This window comes from Temnothorax nylanderi, unplaced genomic scaffold (genome assembly GCF_030848795.1).
Source record: "Temnothorax nylanderi isolate EJ_2023f unplaced genomic scaffold, tnyl_v1.0 TNYL_tig0008_pilon, whole genome shotgun sequence".
Taxonomy (NCBI): Eukaryota; Metazoa; Arthropoda; class Insecta; order Hymenoptera; family Formicidae; genus Temnothorax; species Temnothorax nylanderi.
In genome coordinates, this window is record NW_027249070.1 from 1888916 (window position 1) to 1906043 (window position 17128).

The 17128-nt window shown below is 39.2% G+C and overlaps 5 protein-coding genes across 6 annotated transcripts; 3 read left to right on the forward strand and 2 right to left on the reverse strand.

Annotated features, from left to right (window-relative positions):
- The first annotated feature begins 6 nt into the window (after positions 1-6).
- On the forward strand, positions 7-3708 carry Ifc (delta4-sphingolipid-FADS-like protein ifc). Its single transcript, XM_071724270.1, has 8 exons — positions 7-147; positions 233-402; positions 523-912; positions 1485-1661; positions 1749-1888; positions 1981-2194; positions 2285-2496; positions 2575-3708. The coding sequence occupies exons 3-8, from the start codon at positions 831-833 to the stop codon at positions 2713-2715; spliced, it is 966 nt and encodes a 321-aa protein (XP_071580371.1). The 5' UTR covers positions 7-147; positions 233-402; positions 523-830; the 3' UTR covers positions 2716-3708.
- A 177-nt stretch (positions 3709-3885) lies between these two features.
- Positions 3886-7354, forward strand: Noc1 (Nucleolar complex protein 1). 2 transcript variants are annotated; one of them, XM_071724226.1, is made up of 5 exons: positions 3886-4120; positions 4268-5413; positions 5490-6093; positions 6165-6587; positions 6749-7354. In XM_071724226.1, exons 2-5 carry the CDS (start codon positions 4286-4288, stop codon positions 7324-7326), a joined length of 2733 nt encoding a protein of 910 aa, XP_071580327.1. In that variant the 5' UTR covers positions 3886-4120; positions 4268-4285; the 3' UTR covers positions 7327-7354. The 2 variants fall into 2 exon arrangements, with proteins under 2 accessions (XP_071580327.1, XP_071580325.1); XM_071724224.1 differs by having other exon boundaries at positions 3887-4120; positions 4283-5413.
- LOC139785134 (chromobox protein homolog 5) lies at positions 7328-10143 on the reverse strand. Its single transcript, XM_071724281.1, has 4 exons — positions 9988-10143; positions 9231-9348; positions 8896-9133; positions 7328-8733 (listed from the first exon to the last, which is right to left on the reverse strand). The coding sequence occupies exons 2-4, from the start codon at positions 9324-9326 to the stop codon at positions 8510-8512; spliced, it is 558 nt and encodes a 185-aa protein (XP_071580382.1). The 5' UTR covers positions 9327-9348; positions 9988-10143; the 3' UTR covers positions 7328-8509.
- Positions 10144-10789: 646 nt separating this feature from the next.
- Idh3g (Isocitrate dehydrogenase (NAD(+)) 3 non-catalytic subunit gamma) lies at positions 10790-13522 on the forward strand. The gene is made up of 3 exons (XM_071724261.1): positions 10790-10940; positions 11024-11256; positions 11904-13522. Exons 2-3 carry the CDS (start codon positions 11041-11043, stop codon positions 12840-12842), a joined length of 1155 nt encoding a protein of 384 aa, XP_071580362.1. The 5' UTR covers positions 10790-10940; positions 11024-11040; the 3' UTR covers positions 12843-13522.
- LOC139785061 (probable ATP-dependent RNA helicase DDX10) lies at positions 13378-17087 on the reverse strand. The gene is made up of 12 exons (XM_071724232.1): positions 16867-17087; positions 16601-16792; positions 16259-16531; positions 16049-16170; positions 15773-15974; positions 15538-15700; positions 15201-15384; positions 14948-15124; positions 14622-14854; positions 14323-14516; positions 13753-14147; positions 13378-13671 (listed from the first exon to the last, which is right to left on the reverse strand). The coding sequence occupies exons 1-12, from the start codon at positions 16963-16965 to the stop codon at positions 13548-13550; spliced, it is 2358 nt and encodes a 785-aa protein (XP_071580333.1). The 5' UTR covers positions 16966-17087; the 3' UTR covers positions 13378-13547.
- Positions 17088-17128: the final 41 nt, after the last annotated feature.

Sequence of the window (17128 nt, forward strand, 5' to 3'; positions counted from 1 at the left end):
AGACAACGCTTTCCCGGGATTGCGGGTGGAGTTGTTTACTGTTTACGGGAATTATTTATCGCGCAATTTTTTTCCTTTATCTGTGCGCGCGATTTGAAGAAGTGGATGTATCTGCGCAACTACTGTGTGGCAATAAGTGTTTTATTAGTATTTATCTCCACGTTGTACATATGTACGATGATGTCACGATTGTCACATATGCCGAATTAGATTACATCTTTATCCGTTGTAGCATAAGTCAGTTCCACATACCGAATGCTCCAAAATCGCCGAACGATATTTCGAGCTTGGACTTGTTGAAGCAAATCGAGAAAAAGGGAAAACATCACAAAACTCATTGACGATCGAGTACTTGATTAGCTTTGGCTGTTTGACGGTCTTTCCGACTCCAAATTTATTTCGGTAAAAAATTAATTTAAAACTACAAATGTTTAGTTGAACAATTAAGTTGAATGCGAGTTGAATTTTTAAATAAATTTTCCAAAAATCCGCAAATTTATTTATTCGCAACTTATTTCGTAGCTTGATTCAAGGCACGACTCCATATTTACTCAACGCAAAACGCGTGACCGGCGTGACCAGAACGTGATATCCGGTGATATCAGGACACCCTGTATAACGGCAAGTGAGAAAAAAAGGCAAAGGCCGGCATCATCAGGTAATGTGACGAAATCGTAAGTTCAAGGGTGTGTATATAGTGTACATGCGTGCGTACTGCGTATCGCACTTCTACTTCTTGCCTTGATCGTCACTGACGATTCCATTCGGCTCTGGGCCATCGCCGGGATTAATATCATCTGCCTTTTGTACGGAAATCGGAAACGGAAAAGATGGGCCAGCGGGTCTCGAGGACGGACTTCGAGTGGGTCTACACGGAAGAGCCGCACGCCACGCGCCGTAAAATAATTTTGGGTATGATAATCGTCGGAAAAATATTTAATGATTATATTTCCGGTGTAAAAATTTGGTTACTCCGCTCTCTCGGGATACGAGGCTCGTTAATTGCTAAAGCCAAATTAGGAGCTAAATGGAGCATACGCGTAACCACGCCTATACCGAGAAAATTCTGGTCGAATCTTTGTGGCCGAGTAATATTTTGGATGTGGTATGAAAGCAGTACTGCGAAATATTAATTGGAGTAATTGGAGTAGATGCAGTATCTTCAATCTCTATTGTTGCCCAAAATGTCATTTTTAAGATTGTACTCCGATTTAGTGTCTAATGAGTCTATGCTATATGTACCGAGAATTGATATACAAATTTGTATTAAAATATATGACAAGAAAAGCTCAACAAATATATTTAATTAAAGCGAGATTATTTCAGACGTAAATGTATTTTGCTGCATTGTTTTTCGTGTAGTTATCAAATTTTATAAATTCTACAGTAAAGTTATGTAATATTAAGATGATATTTTAATGAAGTAGCTTGTTTATACTTATTATTTTTGAAATGTTTGTTACAAATAATATTTTCTATTCCAGAGAAGTATCCACAAATCAAACGGTTGTTTGGGTACGATCCAAATTTCAAATGGGTTGTCACTGGGATGGTATTGGTACAGTTCCTGTCGTTCTTTATCGTCAAAGATTTGAGTTATCCGAAACTCTTGCTATTAGCATATTGCTTTGGAGGCGTGATAAACCACTCTCTTATGCTTGGTATGCATACATTTATTAATACAGTAAAGCCACAGTTTGTCAAACATTATGCGCATACGCTAATTTATGTTACTTCTTGCTTTGCAGCGATACACGAGATAGCTCATAATCTTGCCTTTGGACATGCCAGGCCTATGGCTAATCGACTATTTGGCTTTTTTGCAAATCTGCCAATAGGACTACCAGTGTCTATTAGTTTTAAAAAATATCATCTCGAGCACCATCGGGTGAGAGAAATGATGAAAAATTGACTTGCGTTATCTAGCGATGTAATATATTTTCAATCAATATTTATGAGGTATATTTGTTGCGTTTTCAGTATCAAGGGGATGAAAAATTAGATACGGATTTACCGACATTATTAGAGGCTAAACTGTTTTGTACAACTTTTGGGAAGTTCTGTTGGGTAATGCTACAACCGTTCTTTTATGCATTCCGCCCGCTTGTAACGTACCCAAAAGTACCAACTCTTCTAGAATACATAAATTTAGTTATACAATTGACGTTTGACGCCTGCGTATGGTACTTTTTCGGTAAGTTTCAGAATTTGTAAAGAATTCAAAGTTTATGTTAATAATATAAATTGTGAATCTCGATTACTGATAAAAAAATGTGATTTTCAGGTGGTAAAGTACTGTTTTATTTGCTTATTGGCTCTTTAATGGCAATGGGACTGCATCCAGTGGCAGGACATTTTATATCGGAACATTATATGTACAGTAAAGGATTTGAAACATATAGTTATTACGGTCCTCTAAATTTCATTACTTTCAATGTTGGATATCACAACGAACACCATGACTTTCCTGCGGTGCCTGGTTCGAGATTACCAGAAGTATGTAAAAAATCACTACGTCCATCCGATTATTATACCATGTAACTTATTACTTATCATTTCAACTATCTTATGTAGGTAAAACGTATAGCCGCAGAATTTTACGATAATTTACCGCAGCATGATTCATGGGTTTCTGTTCTGTACGATTTCGTGATGGATCCTGAAATCGGGCCGTATGCAAGGACGAAGAGAAGGCATCGAGGATTAGATCAATAGACTGTTTAAACTTCTTAGAAACCTTTCTAAGAATACCACATAACATTTATACGTCACTAAGTGTCTGCACATGGCAGAATTACATGTTTATAGCAATTAAAAAGTTTGCTATGTTTGGGGTCAAACGGAATGTGTCACATGCTGATAGGCACGTAAGCATATTTGCCTGTAATGTAATGTAAATTCAGGGAAAATTTAGACGTAGTATTAATCTATGGGCAAGCAATTTTTCAATGTTTCTATTAAGCTGTTTTTATAAAAGCTCTTTTTTTAAATCTAGTCATACTGCATACAACAACTTTTGATTAAGTACTGATGTCACGTAGTAATACGAGTTATTGTGTTAACACTGCTCAATCAAGTAGAAAAGGTGAAACAAAACATAATTTATTTATCATAATTTATAGAAAACATAAATTATCTTCAGTTCTGTATCGATCTTGACTTCTGATTCAAATCGATTACTGTTTTTGTCTTCTATTTAATTGTGATCGTTCACTTTATAATTATCAGCTTTTTCGACGAAATTGGGTTTTTAATCGGATTTTCGAGAGCGATTAGTACTGGTTACAGTCCTATTGCTGTGTGATTGTACCTCATTCCCAAATAAACTTCCAAGTAAACGTGTGTCATAAAAATTGGTTTTAGTCGCTCCTGGAACGATTTAACCCGCGTTAGTAAAAAACGCTGCGTGTCTTGCAAAATAAAATATATCTGTGATGCAAGAGTATATACCTACTCTATTACTCTATACTTTTATGTATAATAAAGCGACTCTGGTAGATAACATTGTTATCGAAAACTCAAAATCTACTAGGAAATGCGTGATGGTATACGCCACATAATAGATAATAGAAAATTGTATATATCGCTTTAATGAGATGCAAATTAATATGACTGCACAGACTGTTCGTCAAATGACTGTATATTTTCCAATAAATTTAAGAACATTGAAATAAAATGTATAGCACTCCTAAGAATCATGCCAAATAATTTTCATGTTTTTATTTCAATTTATGCCAAAAGTTTGTATGCTTGTTTTACAATAAATATGCACAGCATAAAAGTGCAAGATTGTATAAAAATATGGGTTGAAACTTGGCGCGGTTCTGTCCACGCCTGTAATTATACATCTGACTACTTCCGGTATTTTAGTCCATAATTCCATTAAAAGATGTTAGATGGCGTTAAAATTCGCCCACGTTTTCGCATGATTTTTAAAGAGCACGTTGCAAGGTTAGAATTTGAGGAAAATACAAATAAAAAATTAGATATTTAAATACGTGCATAAACAGACTGTGATTTGTGTGCAGAATATATTTACATTAAACATGTTTAAGTAAGTGATCTGAACAAAAAGAGTCTTTATCATAAGAGATTTACCAATGATTTTGAGGTTAATAACGTAAGTATTGGTCTCCACGTTATTTTATATTTTATATCAGTTCTAATAATTGCAAGTGTGTTATTTTACAACGAATATTAGAACACTGCGTCACGTTACTTAAATGCACATATTTATTATTGTTCTGAAAATCATTTTAGAGTGTAGTGCATTTTTTTTTAGAAGATGAAGAGAGGATTCAATGATAATTTTGCCACTGGCGAAGCCGCCACTAGTATTAAACAGAAGTGGTACGAGGAATATCAGAAGACAGAAGGACCTTGCAAGCACTCCAAGTCCGAAGCCGACGTTTTGCATCTGAGAGATGAGGGAAAGAAGTATCTGGATGCAGAAACCGCCGCCTTTCAGCTGAAACAATCCAGATCGCACGACTCGGAGACCAAGTGGTTGAAAACGGCATTGCAACAGGGCACCACCTCGGATAAGGTAGCAGCCAGTATAGTGCTGGTGCAAGATAATCCAAAGTATAATCTCGGCCGTCTGGTATCCTTGGTGTCCCAAGTGCGAGGCGCCAAGCACAATCAATGCGGTATGATCATTGTGTCGTTGAAAGAGCTCTTCCTGGCCGATCTGTTGCACCCTAAGTCCAGATTATTGAAATTAGAAGAACAGAATTTGGACAGGCTCAACGTGGGGAATGGATCAGATTCCGTCGTCAAGACGAACGCCGCTAGAAATAGATTGTTGGCGCACTGGTACTTCGAGGACCAGCTACGCGAGCAATACGAGCGTTTTGTTCTGAATTTGTCCGCGGTGGCCTCCGATACGGTAGATACAAATCGTGAGAAGGCCATATCCGCGATGGCGGATCTGTTGATAGGCAACGCCGAGCAGGAACACAAGTTGCTGGAGTTACTTGTGAATAAAATTGGAGATCCGAGCAGTAAGGTCGGATCCAAAGCTGTATTTTGCATCAATAAATTATTGCACGAGCACCCGAACATGAAGCTTGTAATCTTGCGCGAAGTCGAGAAACTGCTATTTAGAAAAAACGTGGGCCAGCGTACTCAGTATTACGCTATATGCCTGCTGGCGCAATATGTCCTGGATAGAAATGACGAGGAGATAGCCGCTACACTGATAGAAGTGTACTTTGCGTTTTTCAAAGCGTGCTTGAAGAAAGGCGAACCCGACACTAGAATGATGGCAGCGATTCTAATGGGCGTTAATAGAGCGTATCCTTTCGCCAAAGTGGACTCGAAGATATTAAATGAACACGTCGATTCTATCTACAAAGTGGTACACCTTGGATCGTTTAATGTCTCTCTCAATGCACTTAGCTTGTTGCATCAAGTAAGTATGCTGCTGCACTGAAGATTTATTCGTTTCTAGTTTGTACTAAAAAGCAATTGTGTTTCATGGTTTTTAGATAACGGGCAAAGACGAGTCTCAGGCGAGCCGATTTTATTCAGCCTTTTACAGAAAGCTATTCGATCGGCAAATAGGAGTGGCGAATAAACACGCAGTGTTCCTCAATTTATTGTATCGAGTTCTTCAGAAAGATCAAAGCGTGCTACGTTCATATGCTTTTATCAAAAGAATCTTGCAAATTGCGTTCTACTTTCCTGCGAATATGGCGTGCGCCATGTTGTACATTGTCTCCAAAATTCTTCAAAGCCGCCAAGATCTAAAACATATGTTGCTCAAGTCACATAAGGCTATTAAAGTCGAAAATGATGTATGCGAAGTAGACGATAGCTCATCGGATACAGAGGACGTTCGTGTAATAGAAAATGAAAGCTCCATCATGTTATCGAACGTCACCGTTGGCGAGGATACCGCGTCAGAAACGAAGCCTGATGTGAAGAAAGAGACCGACGTAAAAATCGAGGCACAAAATATAAAGTCGTATGATCCCTTTTGTCGAAATCCCCTGTATGCGGGGGCAATGAAAGGGCTCAACACCGAACTTGAAGCGTTATCCAGGCATTTCCATCCGAGTGTCGCTTTATTTGCGAATCAGATCATTCAAGGTAGTAAAACTTTAAACTTATCATATATCCTTCACTATTATTCGGTATAATATTTATAAATTTATTCGTAGGGAAATCGATTGAGTACACAGGCGATCCTTTGGAAGATCTGACGTTGATTCGATTCTTGGACCGGTACGTCTTTAAGAATCCGAAGAAGCTGGAAGACAAGAAGGTGCAAAAAAAGAACGATCCTTTGGCGCAACGCGCCGGATACACGCCTAAGGGGATACGAGCCCTTCCGGTCGATAGCGCGGCGTATCTCGACGAGAGGGAGGAACGAATACCGGTAGACGAGTTATTTTTATACCGATATTTGAAGCAGAAGGACGAAATCAAGAAACGTGTCAAGAAAGAAGACGATGACGAAGATGATGACGATTTAGACAGCGTTAATAGCGAAGAGTTCAACGATATGTTGGATCGTATGGGCGGCAGCCAAGATTTTGGCGATTTGGATATCGCGGCGAACATCCTACCTAGGAAAAAGAAAGGTAATGTGTTATCTTTCCATTTGATTTATGTAAAATGTGTTTTGTTGGCTCATTTATAAAAGGAAACAACGAAATAATCTTTGCTCAAGCTTTGTTTAGTGTTTCATATATCTATAAAAACTATGAACGATATATCTTATCAATAATTACATTTGTAACAGTTAAAACAGATGAGGATTCTGATGACGAGGATGAGGATGAGGATGATGCAGATAACGATGATCAATCTGAAGATGACGATATCACCGATGATGTATCTGAAGATCTTGATGAAGATGTCGGGGATGACAACGACTTGCAAGATCTAAGCGATATTGATCTTGCAGACGTAGATGATGGCGAAAATCTAAGCGATATCGATCTTGCAGACGTAGATGAAGATCTGAGCGACATGGAGTTTAATGGTTCCGAGAACGAAGAGGATGTAGACGACGAGTTAATTTCGAGTTTGAATAAAAAGCTAAACGCGAAGGGTCCAAAAAGTAAAGGGAAGAAAAAAGGGATCGATAGCAACATATTCGTATCGGCAGAAAAGTTCGCCGAGATGTTGGAGGAGCAAAATAAAACGAGGGGAAAGCACGGCGGTAGTAATGTTTTCAGCAGCAGCGACGGTGCTAGCGCTAAGCAAATAGATTGGGAAGTGAAACGACATCAACGAATGAAAGGATCATTTGGCAAGAAGAAGCGAAAGTCTGTTCAATCGCTTGATAATAATCGGGTTAAAAAATTCAAACGATAAATATGTAATAAACGCATTTCATAGACAATTTTATATTTTTGTTTACAATAAACCTCTTTCCAATGTCTTATTTCCGTTTAATTCGAAGGCAATGCTATAAACAAATGTGAAGTAGTTTAAAACGGACAACGTTTAATCATCAGCATTTATATAAAAAGCACTTGTCTTCTCGTGCGATTTTTATGCAAGAATGTGTTAATCATTACAATACGCAAGAATGTGTTAATCATTATAATTCGCTCATACATCGTCATTGTACACAACAGTTTGTGTCTAATATAAACATTTTTCGATAATTCTCTTTTTGGTACAAAGTGTGATTCAGCTAACAATATATACCTTAATGTGAACCAGAAAGATATCAAATTATATTTTTAACTTTTTAATACATAAAATTAGTGAAATAACGATGTCAAACAGATAATTGTGATTCCTCCATGACTTATTTTTATCAGTTTACAGATATACTGTATTTAGCGGCACGCACGTGTGAAAAAAGAAATAACTAATTCGCGAGAACTTATCTACATTATTATTGCAAATTATAAATTCAATATTCTGTTTTACAAGCTTAGAGGCAATTGCAATCGAACTAGCAGTCTCGTATTAATTGACTGGAACAACCAATCCAGCATTTATAAAAAAGAAAAAAAAATAATTTTTCTCTGCGTTCTTTTAATTTCTTCCCTGCCAATAAACTGATTTAATTACATGTTATATAATTTTATGCTTTATACATTCATTTGAACTTTTGAGGTTCGTAAATTGCGCATCTTTTGAATAGTTGATCGCTGTTAAAGGAACAGGTAGTTCGTATAGGTGCAACAATTTTTAACTTTTTGTATGACCATTTAGTATACACAAAAAAACCAAAGTAGCTATTTGAAAACATAAAAATATCGTTAATTAATATACAAGTTTATATACTATTACTATTAAAAGTAACATTTTGAAACGCACATCAGTGAATTGTCTAATTATTATTCGAAAATAGATATATATCATTGATCAGTGGTGACAAGTGTACGAGTAGTGTAGTAATGTGGCTTTCTTCTTTCTTTTAAACTTTCGAAAAATCTTACGTTTATTTTTCCTCTACAAAAGTTAGAAAACTCGTAAATAACTAAGATAATTATGGAATAATTTGTAATAATAAAAATAAATCACGAAGGAACGCTGTGCGCTACTCCGGGTCAGGTTTCGTATTTTCTTCGTCGTGGGCCGGGCTGTGCCACGTGAGTCGCTCCTCGTAAAATTTGATCACGATCTGTGGGCACTTCTCGTTGGCGATGCGCGCGGGTACCAGATCCGCGTCATCCGTTCCTTTCCATTTCATTAGGAACATCAGTTCGCCGCTGGAATCCGTCGCGCCGATAATACGTTCGGGATCCAGATTTCTGTCAAATCCTGTAAAGTGAAAGGCGTATTCGCAAATAGATAAAAATCCTATATTTGCTCGCTTCATTAGAGCGAGAGTGCTTATTCTTTTTTGAAAAATAAAGAATATTGGAAAAAAAATTTGTAAGAGAAAAATATGTAAGGGAAAAAATTTTCGATGCTTCCCTTTACCTTCCAACTTCTTTTCTTCCACTGCTGCCTTTTTCTTAGCTTGAGTGGGCGTCGGAGTGTTATTACTTTTTCGTTTCTTCTGTTCCTTCTCCTCGTGGCGTTTGCCAGATGCAGCTGCCTCCTTCTTCTTTCGCTGCTCTTCGAACTGAGCGATCAGATCCGGGCAGTCTAAATTCTCTTCTGGTTCCCACGTATTCTCGTCGTTTGAGTAGCCTTTCCATTTTAAGAAATATTCCACCTGGAATCCAAAACAAATTTTTTTTTTCAAATTAAGGTAATGTACCTTTTAACAATCAAAACGCTTATGAGATAACGTGCGGTAGGATCTCACGTACTTTTCCTTTTACAACTCTTCTGTCCAAGACCTTCTCCACACTGAACTCCTCTTCCGCTTCATTGTCGGTCGCGGTAGACTCCTTAACTTTGCTCATTGTTGTGCACACAAAGGAAATACTGCAAAGGTGAAAACCAAATATATAAGTCCCCCCTGTAAATACTCATAAAAAACTAGAAGAACGTTTATATAATGACAGAGATACATGAAAAACAGAGGAAAATCAAAAGCTTAAATTCGTGTCAGCGTAAAATGAGGTGAATCGAGTAGGAAACGTCAGAGCAAGGAACCATCGTTCACCTGGTTCTCGCACAAGAATATGACTTTCATCAAATCACACACGCTCGGAGTCGTAAATAAAACAGTGAGGAGGAATTGCGCGGGGGGCGCAGACCAGCTCCGGCGCGGCGCGGCGCGGCGCGGCGTGGCTTGGCGCGGCGCGGCGCGGTACGGTGCGACGCGGCGCGCGGACGCGATCGCGCAACGTGACGCGAGCCGGGACAATCGACGGACGAGAAAGACCCGGGCGTGGAGTCGTCGAGGACGAGTCGCGGCGTGATCGCGTGAAAATTGTCGCGAAATCGCTCGCAACTCGGCGGTTCGGTCTAAGATGGCGGCGTCGGCGACGACGCGCTCGCCGGTGTACCTCCACCTTCACTTCCTCTCTTTTTTAGGCGTCGCGCCGTTGCCCGGGACTCGCGTCCGACGACGCCGACGTTCGCGAGCTCGAGAGCAGGTTCTGGAGTGCGAGTACTCACCAGTCGTGGTTTCAACGTCCAAGAGCACAGCGACCACCTTCGCCTGTACGCCACGTTTCTCTCTCGCTGTGTGAAGTTCTCCGAATGACTGCGAGCCGCCGCACGCCGCACACGATGCTTGCCGCGAAAAATGTCAGGCTGGCCAACCTACCTACTTGGCGTGAAATTTTCTGCGTAGGCGGAAACGGTTGTTCCTCATCGTTGTTCCTATCAAAATATTCAAAATGCAAATTTAATTTCGTTTTCTAATGTCCATTTCTATCAATGTAGATTATTAACTTATCTCGTTTCAAGATATATGCAATTTAATGTAAAAATTTCTTCAGTTTCATCGTTATTTACTTTTTTTAACCGACTTCAAAAAAAGGCTCGGTTCTATATTCGGCCTATGTATGTCCCACATATGTATGTCCGATTTTCTCTAAACTACTGGACGGATTTAAATGCGGTTTTTTTTTATTATATATTAGTCATGACCTAATCTCTTTTTATATTATTATTTAATTTATTATTTTTGGTTGATAACTCCTGTGTGTTCAAGATGTTCCGTTAACTTATTCTTTTAATTAGATAATATTAAATCATATTATTTGTGATACGGAACATCCTTATTTGCTGCTCGTTTATTGTACGATCTTTCCACGTTTGTTTGACAAAAATTACAAATACGAGCCTGATTTTAGTTTATTATTTTTATAACAATTTCTGATTGGTGATTCAATGGAAAAACCCCAAGCACCGGCCATTATGAGTGGCTGTGGTCAATCGAGACGCTCCCATGAAAATAGCACCTTGAATTGCGTGCGTCGTGCTCCGACTGTTCCGTAGGTAGTGCGGTGTGGGGTGGGGGTGAGTCTAGCGTGGTGCTGGGCGCTGGCAAGGTCTCTCGAGTGCGTCGTTGTTGGTCGTGGTGCGTCGAGGGTGTCGTTAAAATAGCACTCGCGAGAATAACGGTACGTATTGGGTAATGATGCGTGTTGAGCGATCACTCGAGACTCGACAGCGATCGAGGGACTGATTTTCGTCATGTTTACAGCGAAATAATACGGCGAGATGGCTGCCCGCTCGGTCCTTAGGTACCTGAAACCCAAGCCCATAATATTCCAGAGCCATCGATGCGCCTCTCTGTCCGGCTTCGACATCCAGCACAAGACTCCCACTATAAGGAAGGTTATGCCCATACCAAAGGCCCATTATGGTGGAAGGCACACCGTCACTATGCTGCCCGGAGCTGGCATCGGACCCGAGTTGATGGGTTATGTAAAGGAGGTACATAGACGTTGTCCTTGGATTTATGGTTTTTACCAATACAAGAATCATTAGATAAAAGATGTGCAATTTCTCGTCGACCTTCTATCTAAAGCTATTGGAGCCTAAACCCTCTATCTAAAGCTATTGGAACTCAAACCTTCTACCTTAAGCTATTAGAGCTTAAACCTTCTATCTAAAACTATTGGAACTTAAACCTTCTACCTTAAGCTATTGGATCCTAAACCCTCTATCTAAAGCTATTGGAACTCAAACCTTCTACCTTAAGCTATTAGAGCTTAAACCTTCTATCTAAAACTATTGAAGCCTAAACCTTCTACCTTAAGCTATTGGAGCTTAAACCTTCTATCTAAAACTATTGAAGTCTAAACCTTCTACCTTAAGCTACTGGAGCTTAAACCTTCTACCTTAAGCTACTGGACCTTAAACCTTCTATCTAAAGCTATTGCAGTCCTAAAGCCCCTTACACAATGCTAGGCAATAGCGATAGCGATAGCGACAAAATTATCGACAAAGCTACAGCATTGATACACTGCTTCCGATAGACTGAAAATTTTGTTGCTATCGCTATCGCCTAGCATTGTGCAAGGGGCTTGAACCTTCTACCTAAAGATATTGGAGTAAAATTTATGATTTACTTGCTTTAGGTTTTTAAATACGCTGGCGTACCGGTGGACTTTGAGGATGTCGAGATTGACCCCAACGCGGACGACAACGTCGATCTGGACTATGCAATTACATCGATACGCAGGAACGGTGTGGCCCTGAAGGGAAACATAGAAACGCGCAGTACGGAGACTGACGTCCGCTCTCGAAATGTCGCTCTGCGAAATGAGCTTGACCTTTACGTGAACGTGCTGCACTGCGTCTCTTATCCAGGCGTGAACTCGCGCCAGAAGAATATCGATATCGTTATCGTGAGGCAGAACACCGAGGGCGAGTACTCCATGTTGGAGCACGAGAGCGTCAGCGGCGTGATCGAGAGCATGAAGGTTATCACGAATTCCAACTCGGAACGCGTCGCTCGCTACGCGTTCGAGTACGCCAAGAGGAACGGCCGCAAGAAAGTCACGACGGTCCACAAGGCGAACATCATGAAGCTGTCGGATGGGCTTTTCTTGGAGATCTCGCGGAGGGTCGCCAAGGATTACCCGGATATCATCCACAACGATATGATTATCGACAATTGTTGCATGCAACTCGTATCGAATCCGCACCAGTTCGACGTCGTGTTGACGACCAATCTTTACGGTGCCATCGTGTCGAACGTGGTGTGCGGCTTGTTGGGCGGCGCCGGTCTGTTAGCCGGCAAGAACTACGGCGATCATTACACGATCTTCGAGCCGGGCACTCGTAACACCGGCACCAGCATCGCCGGCAAGAATATCGCGAATCCCATCGCGATGCTGAACGCCGCGGTCGACATGTTGCGTCATCTGGGCAACAAGCATCACGCCACCGTCATTCAGAACGCAATTAACAAGACCATTAATGAAGGGGTGCATACTCGCGATCTCGGCGGCACCGCGACGAGCAGAGAGGTCGTCGACAAGATCCTCAAGCACATCAAAATCGCGACCGCTTAAGAAGACTGAAAATTATTATCTTAGCCGAAATCTCTTGTAGCAGCTGTCCGTGGAAAGTGGCGAGTTTGAAGTACATATACCAAGAATCTTGTGTGATTTTTAGTGAGATAACGTATTACTAAAGAATATATATACGATAAGCTAGTTAGTCAATTGTCAATTGCAAGATAAGGAACGTTCCGACAATATGCGGTAACGAGATTTCGTCTATTGGCTCGAAAACTGCGAAATATTTCTCTCAAATCATTGTTCTTGGATAATTCGGCGGTTTTTGGCTTTGCTACAGATCACAAACATTGAAACATGCGTTCTATAATATACTACTTGTTCAATAATCGGAATTTTATAAAATATTTGCTGTACATTGTAAGTAATAGCAGTTCCTATAGATGAATTTACCAAATATTATCACTGTGAGAGTAACTTGTATGAAATGTGAAGTACTCGTTACAACCTTACCATTGAAAGAATACTCACTGGTATTTGTGTGCGTAAGAAAGGTACGATCATAATTTATTAAGCTGACAAATATTCGTATGCCGCCTTAGTACAATTTTATTTAGTTGAACTAATATCATGACACAAGATGTAAAATTACACTTTACTTTTAAGAAAAAAAAAAATCGTTATATTGTAAAGTGTACATACCGCCGCGTTCATAAATAAAATGTATAAATTTACATTTCTCTAAATATGCACTTGGTGCTAACTCTGTATTAATTGTAACGCTAATTCCTCGTCGGCCTGTAGATCGTCGACATCGGATACCTTTTGTTTCTTCTTGAGCCCCTTGTACTCCTCTTGCGTTATCAACTTTCTTTTGGACGGCCTATAACAAAGACGTTAAAGTTTTCAATTGAGTTTTCCATAATCAGTCATTATTCATAGATACAAATTACATGATTTTTACCTGTGAACTATGCTTTCCTCCTCAGATTCTTCACCTTCTTCAGATTCGTTGGCAGTTGATATTTCTTCGTCTTCATCTTGTTGCTTGCCATATATCTTATCTGGATCAGGTAACCATGAGAGATCTGGACCTTCACCAGCTTCACTTTCGCTACCGTAATCATCGCCAGCATCTTCGTCTTCTTTGTCATTCGTTTCTCCCTTTTTAGCAACCTTCAGTTTCCTCTTCTCCTCTCTGTGTCTTTCTTTAATTTTTTCTCTGAATCTCTGTTTATCGTACTGGTCCTCCTCGCGCAAAATTTGCTTGGCCATTTCGATATTAATACCAGAATCGACTTCATTCTCGTACTGCCGTGCTAATTCTGACATTTTTGTTTTGGCAGAATCGACTAATTCCTGAAACATGGGTATTTTGTATAAGCAAGCAGGTAAATAATCGAATAACTGTTAAACTCGAGAAGAAACGCTTAGGTTAGATAAATATATGTTCTGAATTTTACTAATCTCTTAAAACTGTATAAGATTACATAAATCGTAAGTAGTTTATGTTGATGCGTAATATAATTCTTACTTGTCCCTCATCATCAAATATAATCTTCTTATTAGGTATAATCTTCTTTTTGAGAATCTTTTTGGCCAATGCGATCTTTGTAACAGATTTCTTTTCCTTCGAAATCTTTTTGTCCTCATTCTCTGTTATTGGAATATCATCAATATCTATATTTTCTCTCTTTATAGTTAATATATCTTCGTCGTCACTATCATCTAAAAAAGGCATGATTACACATAGTTAAACGAGATCTTTTTATAAGGAATAAGTAATAAGGAACCCATGATTGAATATAAAAACGATTCTTTTGATTTTCTTACCAAACTGAAGAGCAGCAGTATTTTCCTTTTTAACTATTCTTCTTTCATTATTTTTATTATCGAGAATTTCATTTTTGTCAGAGTTATCCTCGCTATCTTCTTGTTCGCTGTTGTCTGCCGAATTAGTTGAAATTTGATCTATTTCTTTTTCAGTCTTAACGTTATTATTCGACATTTTCTTCTGCATTCTTTGTAAGAATCGGATTCTCGGAGGTATGGCTAAACCTAACGATCTGTAAAAAAAATTCTACTATGAAAAAATATTCAATACATTATACATACATATAATAATTTACGTTCGACGATGAATGACTTCTTGTGCTTACTTGGCATATGCGTCCGTGTTCAAAGCATGCACATTGAAGATCTCTTTATCCTTCATTAGGAAAACCGATTTGACGTACGATACAAACGCTCTCTGAGCTGTTTCTTTCAATGCCACATCTCGCGCCAATAAAGCTTCGAGTTTACGATGTGGCGACTGCAGCTTGTTTGGATTGATCCTACATACAGAGATAGATGAGTAACGAATGTAAATACATTAGAGCAAAACTTACATATATATACAGAAGACCTTACTTTATCATATTTATTGGGATTTTACGTTGCTGAAGTCTCTCAATTATCGCTTCTTCAGACGGTAACAAAACTAAGAGAGATTCACCACCACTTTTAAACCTGGCGGTTCTGCCTGCTCTGTGTATGTAGGCATTGACGTCTTCCGGACAGTCCATTTGAATCACCCAATTTACAGCAGGAAAGTCTATAAAATTATAGTTATTATAGTTTATAGTTAATAAAATTATAAAATAAAACGAGGAAATTTTATATAGTTTTCAACGCGACAAGAAATTCTTTGGTACAGAAATTTAAATAATAAATCTTTTAAACAATATTTCGTAGAGTAGGACTTCACCTAATCCGCGAGCGGCAATATCAGTCGCGAATAAAACAGCGTGCTGCTTCTTGCAAAATGACTCGTAGATACTCATTCTTCTCAGTTGATGAAGAGTGCCGTAAAGAGCTAATAAACTGACCCCCGGCCGCAATCGACAAAACGCTTCATACACGTATTTCACCTAAAATCAATTCGACAAGATTACATCAGTCTATGACAATTAGTTGCTGATATATAAAAAAAAAACAATTACTTGTTTGCAGCTGGAAAAGAACACGATAATCTTCTGCTTTGTATGATTTCTTATGAAGGACCACAGCATTGCCAATTTATCTTCCAAGGAACATACAATGTAACTTTGTTGCAGGTTCTCCGGCGTGGTGTGTGCAGAATGCTCGTGCACAGACACGTACAGCGGGTCTTTGAGACTTAACCTCGCCAGATCTTTCACAGATCTAACAAAAATATATGAAATACACTCAATAACATCACAAGATAAAATTCTGCACAATCATCTTTCAGTACGTACTTTGTCTGAGTCGCTGAAAAGAGTAAAGTCTGCCTTTCAAGGGGCAAGTTTTCAATAATGGAATTCATGGTCTTCTCGAAACCCATATCTAAGCAACGATCCGCTTCATCCAACACTAATATCTATAATCACATCTCAATTAACCTTTTTCTCTTCAAAATACATGTAATTTACTTAATTAGGAGTAAGAAAATGTTATTTAACAATTACCTGCATATTTACACAACTGAATAATGGATTCTCGTCCATATGCTGGAGCAAACGTCCCGGTGTACATATAACTACATTGCACTGGTCCATACGTTTCTTCTCGAATTTCAAATCCTTCCCCCCTATGATCAAGCCCGCTGAAATACCGTGGTACTGACCCACTTTCCGCAACGTCTCGTATATCTGATACGCCAGCTCTCTCGTTGGCGTAATAATTAATGCGCCTAGGCCATCCAATCTTGTCCATTGTTTGCAATACAAAATTTCCAATACCTGAAACAACGATTTTATCAATCATACATCATGGTCAGCTAGGGATGCAAGGTTCATAAAGGTTCACACCGGAATGAGAAATGCCAGGGTCTTGCCGCTGCCGGTTTTCGCAGCCCCCAAGATATCGTTGCCCTGCAAAGCCAAGCCGATGCTCTGCCTCTGAATATCCGTCATCTCAACGTAGTCGTTCTCCGTTAAACCCTTCAGAGTAGGTCCCGACAGAGGGAGGTCGTTGAACTTGGTTGCTTTCATAACGTCTATCTACAATTTCGCATTGTAATTAGTTTCATGTCCCTTTGCATTGTTATACGACATTATCGAGATTATATATTTACAGTGTTGTACTTGGACCGTAACCCCTCGATTATTTTACTCTCCGGCGTGCGTTTCTTCTTCACATAAGCCTTTACTTTCTTTTTGTTAGCCATAGTCATTTATTTTTCTTCACTCACTGTGAACTATAAATGTTATTTTATTCCGTCCGAAACTGATCTGTGTTCTCGGCAACTCCACGTGTTTATCTCACTCAACAGTTTCAACACGCGTTTCCAGAGAGAAGCACACTACCGCCAGTACGTCCATTTTAGAAATTGGTAT

Bases quoted from the DNA above. Each gene is read 5' to 3' on its own strand.
- Ifc (XM_071724270.1), top strand. From the start codon at position 831: ATGGGCCAGCGGGTCTCGAGGACGGACTTCGAGTGGGTCTACACGGAA. The intron at 1,889-1,980 runs GTGAGAGAAATG...TTGCGTTTTCAG, and splicing joins ATCATCTCGAGCACCATCGG to TATCAAGGGGATGAAAAATT. The intron at 2,497-2,574 runs GTATGTAAAAAA...TATCTTATGTAG, and splicing joins CTGGTTCGAGATTACCAGAA to GTAAAACGTATAGCCGCAGA.
- Noc1 (XM_071724226.1), top strand. From the start codon at position 4,286: ATGAAGAGAGGATTCAATGATAATTTTGCCACTGGCGAAGCCGCCACT. The intron at 6,094-6,164 runs GTAGTAAAACTT...ATTTATTCGTAG, and splicing joins TGCGAATCAGATCATTCAAG to GGAAATCGATTGAGTACACA. The intron at 6,588-6,748 runs GTAATGTGTTAT...CATTTGTAACAG, and splicing joins CCTACCTAGGAAAAAGAAAG to TTAAAACAGATGAGGATTCT.
- LOC139785134 (XM_071724281.1), bottom strand. From the start codon at position 9,326: ATGAGCAAAGTTAAGGAGTCTACCGCGACCGACAATGAAGCGGAAGAG. The intron at 9,134-9,230 runs GTACGTGAGATC...TTTGGATTCCAG, and splicing joins GAAGAGTTGTAAAAGGAAAA to GTGGAATATTTCTTAAAATG. The intron at 8,734-8,895 runs GTAAAGGGAAGC...TTCACTTTACAG, and splicing joins GGAAGAAAAGAAGTTGGAAG to GATTTGACAGAAATCTGGAT.
- Idh3g (XM_071724261.1), top strand. From the start codon at position 11,041: ATGGCTGCCCGCTCGGTCCTTAGGTACCTGAAACCCAAGCCCATAATA. The intron at 11,257-11,903 runs GTACATAGACGT...TACTTGCTTTAG, and splicing joins TGATGGGTTATGTAAAGGAG to GTTTTTAAATACGCTGGCGT.
- LOC139785061 (XM_071724232.1), bottom strand. From the start codon at position 16,965: ATGACTATGGCTAACAAAAAGAAAGTAAAGGCTTATGTGAAGAAGAAA. The intron at 15,975-16,048 runs GTACGTACTGAA...TATTTTTGTTAG, and splicing joins TTTTCAGCGACTCAGACAAA to ATCTGTGAAAGATCTGGCGA. The intron at 15,701-15,772 runs GTAATTGTTTTT...AATTGATTTTAG, and splicing joins TCTTTTCCAGCTGCAAACAA to GTGAAATACGTGTATGAAGC.